At 40.8% G+C, this 17,379-nt stretch overlaps 1 protein-coding gene across 4 annotated transcripts in view; it reads left to right on the top strand.

Moving 5' to 3' along the window:
* The window catches only part of marchf7 (membrane-associated ring finger (C3HC4) 7), a 28,321-nt gene extending 15,821 nt beyond the window's left edge, over nucleotides 1–12,500 (top strand). For 2 of the 4 annotated variants that reach the window (XM_057846403.1, XM_057846394.1), the window contains exons 6-11: nucleotides 1,393–2,146; nucleotides 2,273–2,442; nucleotides 4,820–4,923; nucleotides 5,089–5,193; nucleotides 11,634–11,682; nucleotides 11,751–12,500. In XM_057846403.1, the coding sequence (XP_057702386.1) occupies nucleotides 1,393–2,146; nucleotides 2,273–2,442; nucleotides 4,820–4,923; nucleotides 5,089–5,193; nucleotides 11,634–11,682; nucleotides 11,751–11,833 (1,265 nt within the window). In that variant the 3' untranslated portion in view covers nucleotides 11,834–12,500. The remainder of the gene's footprint in view (nucleotides 1–1,392; nucleotides 2,147–2,272; nucleotides 2,443–4,819; nucleotides 4,924–5,088; nucleotides 5,194–11,633; nucleotides 11,683–11,750) is intronic. The other 2 variants (XM_057846410.1, XM_057846419.1) reach the window with 2 other exon arrangements.
* Nucleotides 12,501–17,379: the final 4,879 nt, after the last annotated feature.

Raw genomic sequence — 17,379 nt, 5'->3', positions numbered from 1 at the left:
AAACAGAAAATCACAGTTTGATTTTTAAAGAATTTATTTGCAAATCATGGCGGAAAATAAGTATTTGGTCAATACCAAAAGTTCATCTCAATACTTTATATACCCTTAGTTGGCAATAACAGAGGCCAAACGTTTTCTGTAACTCTTCACAAGCTTTTCACACACTGTTGCTGGTATTTTGGCCCATTCCTCCATGTAGATCTCCTCTAGAGCAGTGATGTTTTGGAGCTGTCGTTGGGCAACACGGACTTTCAATTCCCTCCACAGATTTTCTACGGGGTTGAGATCTGGAGACTGGCTAGGCCACTCCAGGACCTTGAAATGCTTCTTACGAAGCCACACCTTTATTGCCCTGGCTGTGTGTTTGGGATCATTGTCATGCTGAAATATCCAGCCACGTCTCATCTTCAATAGCCTTGCTGATGGAAGGAGATTTTTACTCAAAAGAATAAATTTTTAAACTTGAGTTACTCAAGTAATTGTTTCAGCTCTACTGCATTCCAAAAATATCTGGAGAAATTGCGTGGAGTACTTTTTGGTGCTGGTTTGTAAAGACCTGTGGGTCACTTCCTGTTGATTTTTGGGGCATTACAATCGATATAGTTTTTGAAAAGGTGTCACTGTTTATAAAAGTTGCAACCAAAATTTTCCACTAGAATAGTGTGTCTGCCTGCTTGACGGTGCTAGACACCCAATCCATTTAGACTGTGAGGGCCAAATGAGCATGAGTTCTTTTGCAGCCAGTCTGCATCTACAGGTCACTTTCTGTTCATTTTAGGGCATTTACAGGTCCCTTCCTGTTGTGTTTTGAGTCGCTGCCTATTCATTGGGGAGATTCTTGGGTCTCTTCCTGTTCTGTAACTCAAAATCGACTGGAAGTGAGCCTGAAGTGCCCCAAAATTAAACTCGTTGGTGGTTGTTGACGCCATAGACGTCCAGTACGTTTGAACCCTCTATACTTCAAATAAATTGGACGTCTACAAGTGATAAACTCAATTCACAGCAGAAGGATGAAAAGAGGTTGTTTTTATGTTTATTGTGTAGTAAAATTTTGTAGAATTATTTCCCGAGTGATGTTTCGATAATTGTTATATCGCCAGTTGGAGGTTTTGTGCCATTGAAAATAAATGGGATTTCGGCCCATTGGAAATTAATGGAAAATTTCGGAAGAAGCGTACGTTTTTAGCCGATCCGTCAAACTGTCTGCTGTGCCCACAATTAGCTCATTGGCTGCCATTGCAGTGATGGACGTCCAAATCCATTTGAAGTGGAAGATTTGGCAGCAAACAATTGAACGAACATTCATTTTTTGCCACCATCCCACTAGTGATACTCATTTAAATTATGTATGAAAAGATTGGATTCTGGAATGACCCTTTTTCTCGTTTTCAGATCAAACTGAGCGTCTGACCTCCGCTTACGCCCAAGGTGCTCGTCCCAAGGATCCGTCCTACTCCTCTTACGGCCTCACGACCGCCCGGGAAAGCGCCCCAGCTGGTCACGTTGCCGCCCCCCGCTTCTCTGCGTCGCGGGACTACTCAGTCAGACCATCATCAACAAGCTTCTCGAACGCCTCGTACGGTCGCACCTCGCCCGAAGAAGTACCCTCCTCCCGCCGAGCGGAAGCCCCGCCACCTCCACGACGCGACTCCGAGGGACGCCGCCTTTTATCCGCCCTCCTCTTGTCCCGCGCTGGCCGAGACTCTTCGTCAAGCGGGGGTTCTTCGGACAGCGATGAAGTGGAGAATGCCAACGAGCCGGACAGAGAGGCTGCCTCCGGCGGGTGGCACGGAGCCCCAGCGAGGAGCGGCGGAAACTCTGGTCCTTCTCTCCCCTCTTGCCTCCAAAGACGAGAAGAGCGCACGCTTCGGCTTCCTCAGCACTTGCTAAGAAGGTGGGACGACCTGGAACGGAGGACGCCTCGGAGTGACGACGACATCGAAGAGAGACGAGGGGCGGCCGCTTCTGACCGCTCTGAGGAGCCCCGTCCTCGTGAGCCGGAGGAAGACAGGTCCCCTCGAACCAAGGAAAATTTAGTGGACCTCATGTTGCGCCGTAGGGTGACGCGGATTCAAAACGCGGTGGCTGAGAATTCGCAAGGTTGCGCCGACACCCAGCAGGAGAAGCTCCGCCTTATTAAGGAGAGGTAAGTGCTAACCTCCCAAACGCCACTTCTACGTTTCACTTTTTTTCATCTTTGCCGTCGTCACCTTCTTGCTCTTCCTCTTTTTCAACAAACACCCAACTTCACCTCCTTCCTCTTCTTCCCAAGACTGCTGCTGGAAGATTCCGACGAGGACGAAGGAGATTTATGCCGAATCTGCCAGATGGGAGAGGCATCAGCGTCCAACCCTTTGATCCAACCGTGCCGATGTACTGGAAGTCTGCAGTACGTCCATCAGGACTGCATCAAAAGATGGCTCTGCTCCAAAATTGGCTCAGGTACTCAGGCTGCACTGATGAATCCACTCATTAACGGCGCTAGACGTCCATTTCTTGTTTGACTGTCAAAACAGATTGAACGTCTCATGCTGTCAATGAAAGCTAATTATTTTATGAATAAATCTTAAAGCCTTTAGAACAATAGGAATGTGAGAATGTGCTTTCTTAGAGTGCTATAAGTGCTAATATGCTAGAGTCACTGTTGTCAATGTAAAGTTTTTTTTTTTAAGCAGCGCTGGTTTGGCTGCAGGTAGTGAGTTAGCAGTATTTATTTTTTTTTTAACACAAAGGTAAAATGTTTATTTTTTAATTTCAATTAAAAGAAAAGCATTTTTAATTTTAAAATAAAAAAATAGTTCTATTTTTTACATTTTAAAAATATTTTAATCTAAAATAAAATACAAATGTTTTACATTTAATTTTGTAAAAGAAACAGAAAATACAGTAAATATTCAAGTTTTTTTTTTCCCACTTAGTTTAAAATTTAATTTTAAATCATAGACTTCATAATGTATTTATGAGGCATGGGGCCAATTCATAGTGGGCCTATCTCCGTCAAGTGGAAACTCAGACATAGAGCTTTTTCCATTGAAAATTCTTGTGAATAAATGCTTGAATCGCTGAATTATTTATAGATTTGAACATAAAACAGTCTCGAGTCTTGGTTAAAAGCAAAAAAAAAAAACAACAACAAAAAAAAAACGGGCAGTTAGCATTTATTTTACGTAAATATGTCGAATGTGCTGCTAGTTAAGTCAGTGTGGTGGCCCTTAGTACAACAAAGAGCTTTTTGCGTTGAAAATTCTTCATAGTAAATGCTTAAGTCCCTGAATTCTTTATAGATATGGACGTAAAACAGTCGATTCTTGGTTAAAAGCAAAAAAAACGTGCAGGTAGCATTTATTTTACGTAAATATTACGAAGTATAAGGCCAATGCTGTAGCGGCTAATTTCTGCATGCATATTCATGTGTAATACATCATTGGAAAGCTTAAAATCTCAATTTTCTCAATCTCAAATTTTGAACAGGGCATTTTTTTCTTTTCTTTTTTCAATGTTTTTTAAACAGCAAAACCCTATTTGGGAGTGAGAGCACGCGAGAGCAGAATTACAGACGCCATGACTTTAACGAGATATTATCGCATACTTACCTTTAACGAGATATTATCGCATACTTACCTTGTTTTGATCCAAAAACTCCGTGTAACATGTATCACTGAGTGTCAAGACACAGCTGTGAATAGCTGTGAAACATGGTAATATAACTAGGGTCACGATGCAGAAATCGCAGACATCAAGGAGAGGTCGAGATTTTCTTTTTCATATGTTTACCGTTTTAGATGTTTTTTTTCTTCAATTTTTCTTTGTTTGGATCGATTATTTATCATCTGAGATATCGGAGAAAATGCGATAGTTATGAGGTAGATATCCATGACTTTTTTTACAGATGCCATTTTTTTCATGTGACGTAATTTGTTTAAAAGTTTAAAATATGTGAGTGAATAATTTTTTAAAGTCTTTTTTTTTTTTTTTTTTTTTTTTTTTTTTTTTTTTTTTTTATGAAATATGAGACATCAATAAATGATTCTAAGCTAAAATCGACAGACATTTTGAATAATATAATTAATCACCTTCGTTTTATGGCTGAGTTGAAACAAAAGCGGTTACGCGACGTCTGTAAACGGGGGTTGTCAGGGTAAAACGGACAAATGAAAAATAGTTCGGGGGCTTAATGCGCCATTAATCTGCTATGGCAGCATATAACTTATTATTCTATGAAACACAACAGTTGGTTTGGCTTAAAATACAGCACTTTTAAAGAGGAGTGCAAGAGCAGAAACTGCTTTTTCAGTCTTGTCTGTGTTTTCCGCCATATATAAACGGTATATATTTTAAATGACAGAAAAAGCTATAAGTATTTTAATTCATTTAAAAACGTTTTTGTTTCCTTTTTTGGATTTCATTTTTTTTTATTGAAATGGAAAATTTTTTCACTTTTTTTATTTAAAAAAAAAGCAGTTGTAGTTTTTCATTTAAAAATTCTGTTGAAAAAGGTTATTTAATTTAAAAAAATCCTAAAATTAAAACTACAGTAAATATTGTTAGTACCTTGAAATATTTTTAAATTCTTTTTAATAATCATAAACATTACTATAATTTTTCCCACTGAACGCAGAATTAGAATATATTTGCAAGCATCTGCTTTTATTTTGAAAAACGATAGTTTCCTAATATTCATAGTCCCAACTTTTCTCAGCGCATAGTTTTCGCTGGTACTGCATATTTCAAGCTAAAATGTAAAGCCCAGGGTAATTTAACACTGAATAATATATGGTAAAAATAATTGATTACACTCCACCAAACTTTTGTCTATCAGGTACGAATTTGGAGGGCATCACAAATTGCGAACTCTGCAAGGAGAAGTTGCGCTTGAACATCGACAACTTTGACATCCAGCAGCTCTACAGGACACGCGCACAGGTCAGCAAACGCACACACACTCATTCGAGCCCGACCTATTTTAAGATATCGGCCCTTGTCGGAATTTTCCCAATCAAACATACGTTCAATTATTGGAATTTCCTCCAACAACAAAAATCCGTCGGGTAGCATTTGTACGCTGAGACGTCTGGTCTCGCTCTGCAGTCGGATTATGACAACTTCATCAGCAGTGGTCTCTATCTGGTGGTCCTGTTGCAGTTTTTTGAGCAGAGGTTCTCCGATGTCCTGGGGGCCATCGACGCAGCGGGGGTGAGCGCGCACAACGCGGTTTTTTAGGGTGCTTTCACACCTGTGCTCTGTTTTTGTTCAGGGGCTAAATTGATGCGCTGTTAGCCAATCCAGTCATTGACGTCATGAGATGTCCAGTCCATTTCGACTGAGACCTCTCAGTTGAAATGGGTTGGACGCCTCGTGCCGTCAATGGTAAACAATGAGTTATAAAACCAAAACATTTTCTCAAATTTCTCCACTTTTATATATCTAGCCTTAAATGATATTTATGCGCGCGACCCAATTGCACTCTCATTGGTCAGGAATTACTCTGGAAGGTAGGGGTGTGGCAATATATTGAAATGATGATCTATCGTGATAGTTTGTATCCCAAAAGCTTATCAATATGCTCCAGCCAAGAATTGATATGTCATTTTAAAAAGGTGTCACTGATGGAAAAAGAACCAAAAGATTGCTACCCAAATCTTCAACTAGAATAGTCCGTATGTTAGCTGAAATTGACGGCTCTAGACCTTCAATCCATTTTGAATGTTAAAATGAACTCGACGTCTAGCGCCGTCAATGGCACTCAAACATGACCACTTCCCGGTTTCTTCATATTATACAAAACGGACCTGGTCATAGGCCCTTCTTCTGGCTCAGCCTTTTGCCCGTAAAAAAACAAGCTAACCACTGACGTCGCAGCACACAGCCAAAAACAGCTAATGTTACTGTTTACATTGACTGATGCTGGCCTGCTATAGGTGGGCAAACACCCCAGTAATAGCGGCCAACCACTAGATGGTGACGTACACAAATCTACTCTGATTAGTCAATAGAGTAGAGAGGCATATTCATACCTGTCAACCAGGGGCTGTTGGCAATCTTACAAATAGTGACGTATGCCCTTACAAATTGATGACTAATCTTACAAGGTTTTATATAGCGTGCAATATGAAACAAAAATAAAACTCAATTTTTAAAATATGAATTTATTGGTAATATTGTCACATATAACCTGGTGCAATCAAAGAACAATCAATATCTTCAGCTACATCATGATTACTAAAATTTAAGTGACGTTTGTTATAATTGTATGTAGCACTTTTGGCAATTTCTATCATTTCATTTGATGGCTACGCTTCGTGGCACTTCAGCTCGCAATTCAGTTTGACATGAAGGTAGTTTGTTAGTGTGTCCAATTATAAATTAAAAAGGTCAATTGATAAAATTAACTTACCGATACAAACTTGGAGTCGGGGAATATTTCTTTTTCCAATTCTGAGTAGTGATCAGCAATAGTTGTGGGCAAATTGTGTTCGGCAACAAATTGGCAGAATAAAATCTCCGCTTTCGTCACTTTTCATTCTGCAGACTGCATCTTTATGACCAGTGTTGTAAATCTTACTTTAAAAAAGTAATTGCAGTTACAAATTACTTCTCCCAAAAATATAGTAACTCAGTTACTTGAATGTAAGAGTAATTAGTTAATTGGCAAAGTAACTGGTGTTACCGTTCATGTTTTTTTTCTTTAATTTTTTTCAGGGAAAAAAGAAAAAAATAGTAACCTTTGCTATGTGTGGAAGTCATTTAATGTTGTGAATCAACCGTTAAAGTTGTTAAAATTGCTCCCATTTTTGCATTAGTTCCCGTCTGTCTACTTTCGACATGAGAAAGTTTTAAAACTGTTTCATCATTTAAAGATAGATTCAAGTCAAGATTTTGCCGATTTGGCAGTATTTTAGATAAAAAGTTACTTAGGTTCGCTAGGAAGGTTCACTACAACAGAGCCTTTCTGAGAAGTCTACTGCTTTAAGATGGCGGTTGTTTACTAACGCCGCCGAGTCTGTCATTTCGCATCTAGTTCTATATCCATATGATATCTAGTGTAGCATCAAGTGGGTGTAGATTGTAGGCTGTCGGCTACAGTCAGGAAATAATATTGGAGCCTCCTAGCATTGCGTTTGCAACAGTGTCACAACACTCTTCCCTCCTTCCCACTCCCGCTGTTCTTTCTCCGTGTCTCTGACTTTTCTCACGTCATTCAACCAACGTAGTAACGCATAGTAACGCACATTGTCTCGTTGCCAAAATGGTGACAAAATCCGAACGGAGGAAAAAAAACGTAATGCACGAAAAACGTACAGATTTTGAACGTACGGCGTACACATTCAAAAATCAGTGCACACTTGTACAAATTACGCCAAAACCGTACAACTTGACAGGTATGCCTTATAGATGTGTCATGAGACACGGGCCAGATTGAGGTCGTTAGCAAATGATTATTTCTCTGCGGCCTGGAAGCAACTGAGCCTCCTACCGGTACCTGGCCCGGTGGTTGGGGATCACTGCTATAGAGTATCGTAGAATGATTTCCTGACCAATGTATCGATAATTGTTGTATCGCGATTTGCCATATCTTAATCATTGTTATCGTGAGTCTTGTACCGTACCGTATCGTGAGCTACCCAGAGCCCCCCCCAATAAATTTGTGTATGAGACAGGCAGGGTCGCGCTTCTGTGTGCACGTTATTTTTTAGAGCAAGAGGGGAAGAGAGATAGTTCGTTGCTCCTCGTCTTTCAGATGTCCAGCTGTAGTTTGAAGTCATGTCAATTGAAAAATGTCCTGAGTGTGTTGCTAAGACCTGTGTGCGTCTACAAGAGGTGAGTACGCGAACCCTCTTGTACTGTTTAGCCTTTATTGTTGTTGTTGTTGAGGTGTTAATAGTTGGCGCTAAACTAATTGTCTGATTCGCTTACGTGTATTTCATATGCAGAACGTGTAAAACCATGATTAAGTACAGCGGTAATGCTACAAACATGCGAAATAGTACGGAAATCTGTGAAAACAAAGTATATTGGTTAAAAGAAGGCTTATTTCTAAAGACACTTTGTTTCCAGAAATGTGGAATTCATTCTACCTGTGTAAATTTTATTGTGTTGTTGAGTGAAATAAGTATTCCCTTTCAAATGGTTAATGTATTTGCACTTTCTTGTAAAAATAGATGAATAAAAAAGTAGCTTAAAGGCAGGTTTTTGTTGTATGGGCATGTTTCCATCGTTCCTGTTGAATCATCAGGATATTTCAAATAGACAAAAATTTGTTTGTCTACTATATTAATTAGTAATGTACAATGCATCAATAATCGTGATAACCGTGATCATCGTCAATACCGTGATCATCGTTCAAGAATCGAATCGTAGCCCCCTGAATCTTAATCGAATCGAATCGTGGGGTGCCTAAGATGGCACACCCCTACAGTATAGCCACTTTGAAAGGATTTTATGTTCACCGTTTGGGCCATGTTCCTGGATGCCCATTGGCCGATATAGAATAACTTCTATGTTTACTGTTTGATTGATGATCTTTCTAATGAAGAGCGAAGGTTTCTTGACTTTTTTTCCACGATCAGCTGATATGAAAGAGTAACTGTTATGTTCACATCTTCGTTTTTTTTTATTTTTGCACCATCAAGTGGCAAGTGCATGGAAGTAGCAAAAGAGAAATTTTACTTCTACCTATATATTAAGTGGAATATACAATGATATCTTTTCAAATGGGAAGACTGGCTTTGAATGCACATGTTTCAGTGCCGTTGATGGCACTAGACGTCCAATCCAATTTTACTCGACGGGGCGAATGAAGGTTTGTTCATTCACTCCCAGTCAAATTGTATTGGATGTCTAGCGCCGTCAATGGAACTCAAAGATGTTTTATTCCGCATCCAAATGAATTTATACCATTGTTTCAGAACCAGTGGTACAGGTGTGAAAGCGCATTTGGTCTACACTATAGTCGTGCATTATTATTCTAATACACTGCTCAAAAAAATATAAAGGGAACACTAACGTAGCATGTTGAAGATCTGATTTTTATTAAATACTTTGTTCTTTCCATAGTTGAAAGTGCTGACGACAGTCACACAAATTATCAATGAAAATTAAATGTATCAACCCATGGAGGTCTGGATTTGGCGTTGTACTCAAAATTAAAGTGGAAAACACTAATGAAATGTCCTTTAAACAAGTGAGGCTCAGTAGTGTGTGTGGCCTCCCCGTGCCTGTATGACCTCCTTGCAATGCCTTGACATGCTCCTGAAGAGGCGGCGGATATTCTTCTGAACGATCTCCTCCAATATCTGGACCAAGGCATCACTGAGCTCCTTGACAGTCTGAGGAGGAACCTGAAGGCCTGTAGGAGATTCCAGGAGACTGTTACTCAGGGCTATAGAAGGTCCTTAAACCGTTAGCAGGATATGTATCCGCTCCCTTGTTCAAGGAGGAACAGGATGAGCACTGCCAGAGCTCCTCACAATCAGAAACGGGCTCCATGCGGAGGGCCTGACATCCGGTAGTGAGCCCCATGCTCACTGCCTAACACTGTAGAACTCTAGTAGCATTTGCCATAGAGTACCAGAATTTGCAACTACGCCACTGACTCTGTCCTCTTCACCGATGAAAGCAGGTTCAACCTGAGCACATGCGACAGATGTGAAAGGGTCCAGAGATGCCGTGGAGAACGTTATGCCTGCAACATTATTCAGCATGACCGATGTGGTCTGTGATGGTCAGGGGAGGCATATCCGTGGAAGCACACACACCTCTACAGGTTAGATAATGGCACCCTGACTGCTATTGGGCATCGGGAGGAAATCTTTGGACCCATTGCGGCAGCAGTGGAGCAGTTGGTAGCTCGAGTTGTACCGGGACCGAAGGGTCAGCGGTTTGATTCCCGGTTACAACTGCCCACTGTCGAAGTGCCCTTGGGCAAGGCACTGAATCCTACTTTGCCCCCAATGGGCTGGCTGTGCCTTGTATGGATGCAGCGCCATTGGTATGTGAATGTGTGCGTGAAAGGATAAACTTGTAGATAAATGCGCTATATACCGTAATTTCTGGACTATTGGGTGCCCCTGATTACAAGCCTCACCCAGTACATTTTTAAAGGGAAAAACTATTTTGTACATTCGTAAGCCTCTCCTGTCTATAGGCCGCGTGTGCCCACATATTAACATGAGATATTTACAAAGATAGTGTTTTCAAAATTTTAATAACGTACGTTTTCTTTCCTAACAGCGCCAGCAACACGACAGTTACATAGCAGCAACATGGCAGTAGAATACTAACTGGGCTGGTTATTAGAAACGTAAAAGTCTTTGTTAGAAATCTTGATCTTCCTCCTGTGCACCGAAACCATGGAAGTCTTCACCCTCAGTGTCAGATACTTAGCCAAGCACCTTCTCAGTGTCTTTCGTTGTCGCGTTCAATGTCTCTCATAATGAGGCAAATTCACTCCTGAGCTCATGCCGTCCTCTTCGTTACGAACAGACCGGCTTTTCGAAACCCGTTGGTGATAGTGGATTTTTTTCACACTGGTCCACACTGTCAGAATCCACCGACAGACTTGTGCAAAAGTTGCTCTTCTTCTGCGACCAGTTTTGGTAAACGATCTCTCGCTGCTGGTCATCCAAGCCTCCCATTCAACTCTGAGCGCCATTTTAAATGCACGATTCACACTGTCAAGTTGCTGCAAACAATTTGTTGTCCCCCCAGGAATCACAGCTGGAATGGAGTTTGTCCTCTTGATGGCCGCTTAGGTGCAGCAGCTCCGTTTCCTTCTTGATCAGCCACTTCGGTTGCTTTTGACTTAAAAGCTACGTCTTATGCATTTCTTCTAGCATTTTCCATGATGCGGGTCTGCTAATTTTATTCATGCACAAAGTTACCAGGAATAGTGCAAACTAGCGTCTTCCTCGACACCCATATTCCACTTGTCTGACTTTACGTTTTATGCTCGAGCCGCCCCCCATGCGGCCTTTAGAAAAATCGATGACTTGGCCAAATCATTGCACACGCTGCGGTAGTCCGGAAATTACGGTAAGTGCTGTCCATTACCATTGCCATAACTTGGTCTTGTGAAGTGATACCTGGGTTTCTCCTGGTCTGCGACAATGCCCTACTGCATGTGGCTAGAGTATACAAGCAGTTCCTGAAGGAACTGATAACCTTGACTGAACCCTACGTTCACCTGACCTAAACCCAATAGAACAACTCTGGGACATTATGTCCATCTGGCGCCACCAGGTTGCTCTTAAGACTGTCCAGGAGCTCAGTGATTCCCTGGTCCAGATCTGGGAGGAGATCCCCCAAGACAACCTCAGTCATCTCATTAGAAGCATTCCCAAGCACGCAGAGGCCACACACACACACTACTGAGCCTCATTTTGACTTGTTTAAAGGACATTACATAAGAGTTGGATCAGCCTGTAGTGTGTTTTTTTTCCACTTTAATTTTGAGTATCTTTTTTTTTTTTTTTTTTTGTCAGCACATTCAACTATGGACAGAAAGTATTTAATACAAATATTTCATTCATTCAGATTTACAATGTGTTACTTTAGTGTAATATTTTTTTTTTTTTTTAAATTTTTGAGCAGTGTATATATGAAGGCAACAATTGTTCCATTTTCTTCCCTGGCAGTTATTCAACCTGGTGAGAATTCTTCCGGAGCAAATGGAAAACCTTGAAAGTACGTCACTTGATGTCTGCCAATGGCAAGTAAGGATTTATGTGCTAGTTTTTTGTTGTCGTTTTCAGACGCAGGTCCTCAAGAGGAACCAGATGGCCGACCTTCTATCGATTTCTCCGACCTGGACGACGATCTCGACGAGGAGTACTAAGGGCGATCAGCCATCCCGCTAACATTATACATTTGTTTCAGATATGCAAAGTTGAACTGAGTTGCCGTGTTGCTTAACTTTGATTTTGATCATGCGAGTGCACTTAATTCAATGACGGAGTATTGGGGCCGAACAAAATAATTGGACAGATTAAAAACATAATGTGAGATTAAAGTTGCAATATTATGAGAATACTCGCAATTTAGCGAGGGGAGGGGGTAGTAATATTACAATATTAATGTCATTTTACGTAACGGTATAAGATTTAAAAAAAAAGTTGTTGCATAACCATGTAATATTGAGTCATAATTTGACTTCAGTTACGCTATTTTCGTAATATGACTTTAATTTCATACTATTACAACTTTTTTCCTCAATATTAGTTAGTTTTTCATAGCATTACAATGTATGAGGTTATTCTTGTAATATTGTGATTTTTAAATTCTCGTCATTTTTTTGTTTGGCCCTTCAGCGTCGTTGAATACAAAGGCAAACACAAGTGCTTTTATTGTTAAGGAGGCAAAAAGAGGGCGACTCGTGAATTACGCCTTATTTTGTGGGGGGTTGTCCAGCTTCTGTTTCCGTTTCAGTGTTGACTTAATATTTTAATGGATGAACAGTGTTAATGTGCTTGATTATGAAAATAAAGATGAGTTTTAAAAATTAAGTTTTTATTTTTTTTATTTTTTGGACAACAAAACATCCAATGAGCCTTAGGCGAATTTAAAGGGATCCATGGATAGAAAGGCTTGTAGTTCTTAAAAGATAAATGTTATGATGAGTTAAAATAATTTGATATTGGAACACCTCTTGATGTTTGCGTTTTTATACAGTTTGTAAAATAAGTAGTCGCCGTTGTTGTTCACGCAGGGCGGTGACATCACATGGTTACGCTGCCGGGCCTCTAGAGTATGACTCTAGTGACATAAACATGTCATATGTTCAAACCTTTCAATTTGAGCCAGAGTGGAACATTGAGCAAGACTTACTGTCGATATTTCACAAAATGAGCCACAAAAGCAAAATGAACAGGAAAGACGGGATGAGACGAGAGTACGGGGGGGAAAAAACTGTTCTGTCAAAATGTGTTACACCGGCGAAATGTTCTACAGGAGGTGAATTTGACACCCAAAGTACTACCATGCTACTACCACCTTTATTTAGATGCATACTGACAGGACATACTAAAGATGCCTTGAAGAAAATGCTTACCGTAATTTTCGGAATATTGGCGCACCTGACCATAGGCTGCTACCCACCAAATTTGACATGAAAACGGCAATACATACTGTAGATGAGCCGCACCGGACTATAAGCCACAGCTGTCCTCACTATATAACGGGATATTTACACCAAAGGATATTAACCCGTTTAATCCCAAATTTTTCCCAGACATATAAAAGTCAGAATCATGTGTCATTGGTAGCCCTTTTAAGTAATCAGTAATAAAAAATTTTAAAAAATATCGACACATAGGTCAAAATGTGTGTTTTATGATCGGTCACACCGGTAGGATAATATGTTGTACCGCATTTTAAAGCTCTGAAAGTGAACACAGGTTAAAACTGAAGGTATTTCAACAGTTTTGTTTTATTTGTGTTTATTGCTATAGTCACAACATTGTTATCTTTCCAGCGGACCAACAGCTTTTCTGTTTGTGTTAAAACTTCTGAGGTTCCTCGATGTAACTTCATGAATTCACGGTTTTGGTTTGAAGGGAACATCAAAGAGTTGGTTTTGCCTCATCGTGCCACAGCTCCCATAGCCCCTTTGTCATCTCATCAAGGAGTGATAGAGAAGTAAAGAGGTTGTCATGGTAGAATTTGCAACCTGGAAGCACCTCACCTTGCTCTGCAAGACCAAGAACAACACTTGGCCCTTGGCCTAAGCCAGTCTTTGGGAGGAGCGTGTGGCGTCCCCCATGTGGCTCCATATGATGCATGTATCCGCTGGATGATGCAAGACTCCATATCTTGTAGCCAAAACGGATTTGTTTACCTTTTATGAATTGCTTACATCCATGACGCCCATAGTATCTTATCATGCATCCACTGACAAACATTCTGGATGTGGCATGACTTTGTAAGACTTGTTCAGCTCAGTGAAGATTGGCCTAACCTTGAAAAATGGATCTTCAGTGATCTTTGTGTTGTCCACAAAATGTATTGAGGCCATTATGTCGTCAAATTGATTTCTCTGCATCGCATCGGAAATGCATAGATTATGTACATCGGTGTCAACTGACCAGTGCATGTGTCCTGGTAGAACAGTGCTGTAGCCAGATGCCAAAAGAATCCCATTGAATGTGAGGAGTTCATCCATACCCATATTCAGTTGCTTGGCCTTGGTCTGGGTGGAGTAGAGATTGGACATTTCAATGGTGATGTCTCATAGAGTGGGTGGATACATTAGTAAGAAAATGGTCATTGGATTTAGGCCGCTTTGTTTGACACATTCTGCAGCATTTGGGCTGTATATCGTGTGTTTTGGAAGACTGGAGGTGGCCGGTCTCTTTGATCGTTTGAACACTGTTTTTATTTTTAACCAACTATAGCTGTGTCAGTGGAACTTCTGACTCAACCCTCTGGCAGCTAGAAGACCTTAGAGATTCTTCAAATGATCTCTTCTGGCTTCGCAAGATCTTCAGAGGTTCTTTAGCCTTGGATTGCAGTCGGCTAGAGGACCTTGGTGGGTCTTCTGTCTTGTCCCTTTGGCGGCTGGATGACAGAGGTTCTTCGCTCCTCTGGCGACTAAACACCATTACAGTTTCTATTGCCATGGCCTGCAGTGGGCGAGAAAACCTTTGTGGTTCTTTTTGGATGTTATGGTGGCTGGAGGATGTCAGTTCTTCAACAGTGTGGGATGTTTGAGAAGGGGCACTTGTGATGCTAGGACAATCAGGACAAATAATGTTTCTTTCGGCTGTTTTAGCTTTGGTCACATCATGAGGCTGATTGGCATTACTTGTAGAGGCCATACATTCTCCTTGATCAAAAGGTGGTAAGGTAATGCTGGTAGTTTGTGGGAGGTGGAGGTTGCAATCAATATTGTCGCTGTCATCATCTCTGCCGACAAGTTCTGCCTATGCATTCAATATCCGTGCTGGCAAATGGCCCATCTTCGCTCATAATCCATATCAGATCCATCAGAATCACAGAAAAATGGCATCTTTTTCACTTTGAGGGATAACTGCAATGTTGCATGCCTTGTCTGGACCATCACCGACCCCCAAAATATCAAGCACTTCACTCAAAGTGAATCTAAAAGCGAGAAAAAAGATCAGACTTAGGTCTATACATACAAATTGCTAGCTATGTCTATGTGTACACCTAGCTACAGTGCGCTATCCCACAGGTCACTAATGTGACCATGCAAATGTTTGCTCGTGCTGCAAGGATTTCAAACATATTTGAGTAATTGCAAATGCATATACCATTACTATACAACCTAAAGATCACATGTACAAAAAATCTTTGCTTTATGTTTATTTGAACATACTTTACTGACCTTTTTTTTGGAAGGAGTTGAGGAAGCCATCTTCTTCTCAAGGTGCAACCAGGAAATAAGTAAATAATAAGCTCTGGTCATGTGATAATTTATTCCAAACATGTGTAAATGCATACATTTCATCCAAACAATGTATTCTTCCAATATATACTGAAAATATTTTGAAAGATTACTCAAGAACATTTTTAGAGCCCTGTAAATCAAATCATTCTTGTCCTTCACAAATGTGACCGGCGGGTTGAAATGGGTTAATCGGTAACACTTTGACAATGCCTCATAAGACTGTCCAATGAACCACCTTGAAGCTTCCTTTGGGGAGACTGTCAACCTCTATTGCCACCTGCTGTCAACACTTTTTGTCCAACATTCCTCCTAGCATGCACTGCAGCACTACAGATGTAAATGACAATAAAAATTCTTTGTTGAAAATGTTCTGTGGTACTTCTTCAGTTACTGTTCCAGTTTCATGAATTGTTAAATTTGATAAGTGGTGCCATAAGGCTGTCATAAGACCATCATAATTACAGGTCCTTCTAAAAAAAATTAGCATATTGTGATAAAGTTCATTATTTTCTGTAATGTACTCATAAACCTTACTTTCGTATATTTTAGATTTATTACACACAACTGAAGTAGTTCAAGCCTTTCATTGTTTTAATACTGATGATTTTGGCAAAAAAAAAAGTAAAAAAAAAATTGCATATTTCATTTGACCAATACAAAGAAGTGTTTTTTAATGCAAAAAAAGTCAACCTTCAATTATATCAGCTATGCGCTCAATACTTGGTCTGGAATCCTTTTGCAGAAATGACTGCTTCAATGCTGCGTGACATTGAGGCAATCAGCCTGTGGCACTGCTGATGTGTTCTGGAGGCCCAGGATGCTTCGATAGCGACCTTAAGCTCATCCACAGTGTTGGGTCTGGTGTTTTTCAACTTCCTCTTCACAATATCCCACAGATTCTCTATGGGGTTCAGGTCAGGAGAGTTGGCAGGCCAATTGAGAACAGTAATCCCATAGTCAGTAGAGGTGTGCATCGGCACTGCCCTCACGATTCGATTCGATTACGATTCGGAGGGCCACGATTCGATTCAGAGGGTCACGATTCGATTCGGAGGGAAGTCTGGGCTTCCCTGCTGAAGCTGCTGCCCCCGCGACCCGACCCCGGAATAAGCGGAAGATAATGGATGGATGGATGGATGAGGCAACGCAAGCGGTCCGACTTTTTATTGGCTCTTGTGTCACTCCTGGTTGAAGTCAAATGAAAATAGTATACTTTCAGATATATACATAAAAAAAAAAAATCACAGCATTTAATTTGTGCTTTGAATGAGACCAGGGTTTTCTCTTTTTTTTTTTTTTACACACAGTAGCACTCTTTCTCCGCTTCAGCCATTGTTACGTTATGTCCTATCTCTCTGCTCTCTCGATTGCAACTGCGCATGTCTGTGACGTTACTCCGGTGAGGAAGCAGATTTGGGTTCCTCGTCCCCCCCGCATTGCTTTGAATGTAAAGTAGCTTCCTCTACAGGTAAACATGAGAATAATAATACAAATGGGGAAACCAAATCCGTTGCGTCACCGGAATTGTGCAGGGAAGATTTTTGAACGTACTTATACTAGAGCCTAGTTCGGGCCTAAAAAATCCAGCCCGACCCAACCTGGCCCGGCCCACGCGTATTAAAGCCCGACCCGGCCCGAGCAATTAAGTTACCTTGCAGGCCCGAGCCCGAAAAAACCCGAAATTTCATTTTTCATTTGTATGTCCGAGCCCGAAAAAAACGCGAAATTTTACGTTTTATTTGTAGGCCCGCGCCCGGAAGTTAGTTTGCTTTTCACCTCTTGTTGCTCTATAGACCCTACCCACGTGATGTCACAACTCCGCTCTCCTGACTGGTGCGGCCCACTTGTCCGTCAACACATCGTGTTGACCTGTTACGGCTACGTACATTCCTCCTATTTACGGCGTGTTTTTCTGCTCGTTAACATTAATAATCAAAATGGTGAAGGCGTGTGTGGCGGTCGGTTGCAATAACAGA

This window comes from Corythoichthys intestinalis, chromosome 1 (assembly GCF_030265065.1).
Source record: "Corythoichthys intestinalis isolate RoL2023-P3 chromosome 1, ASM3026506v1, whole genome shotgun sequence".
Taxonomy (NCBI): Eukaryota; Metazoa; Chordata; class Actinopteri; order Syngnathiformes; family Syngnathidae; genus Corythoichthys; species Corythoichthys intestinalis.
The sequence above is the reverse complement of the archived record's forward strand: the minus strand, read 5'-3'. Positions and strand labels throughout refer to the sequence as shown.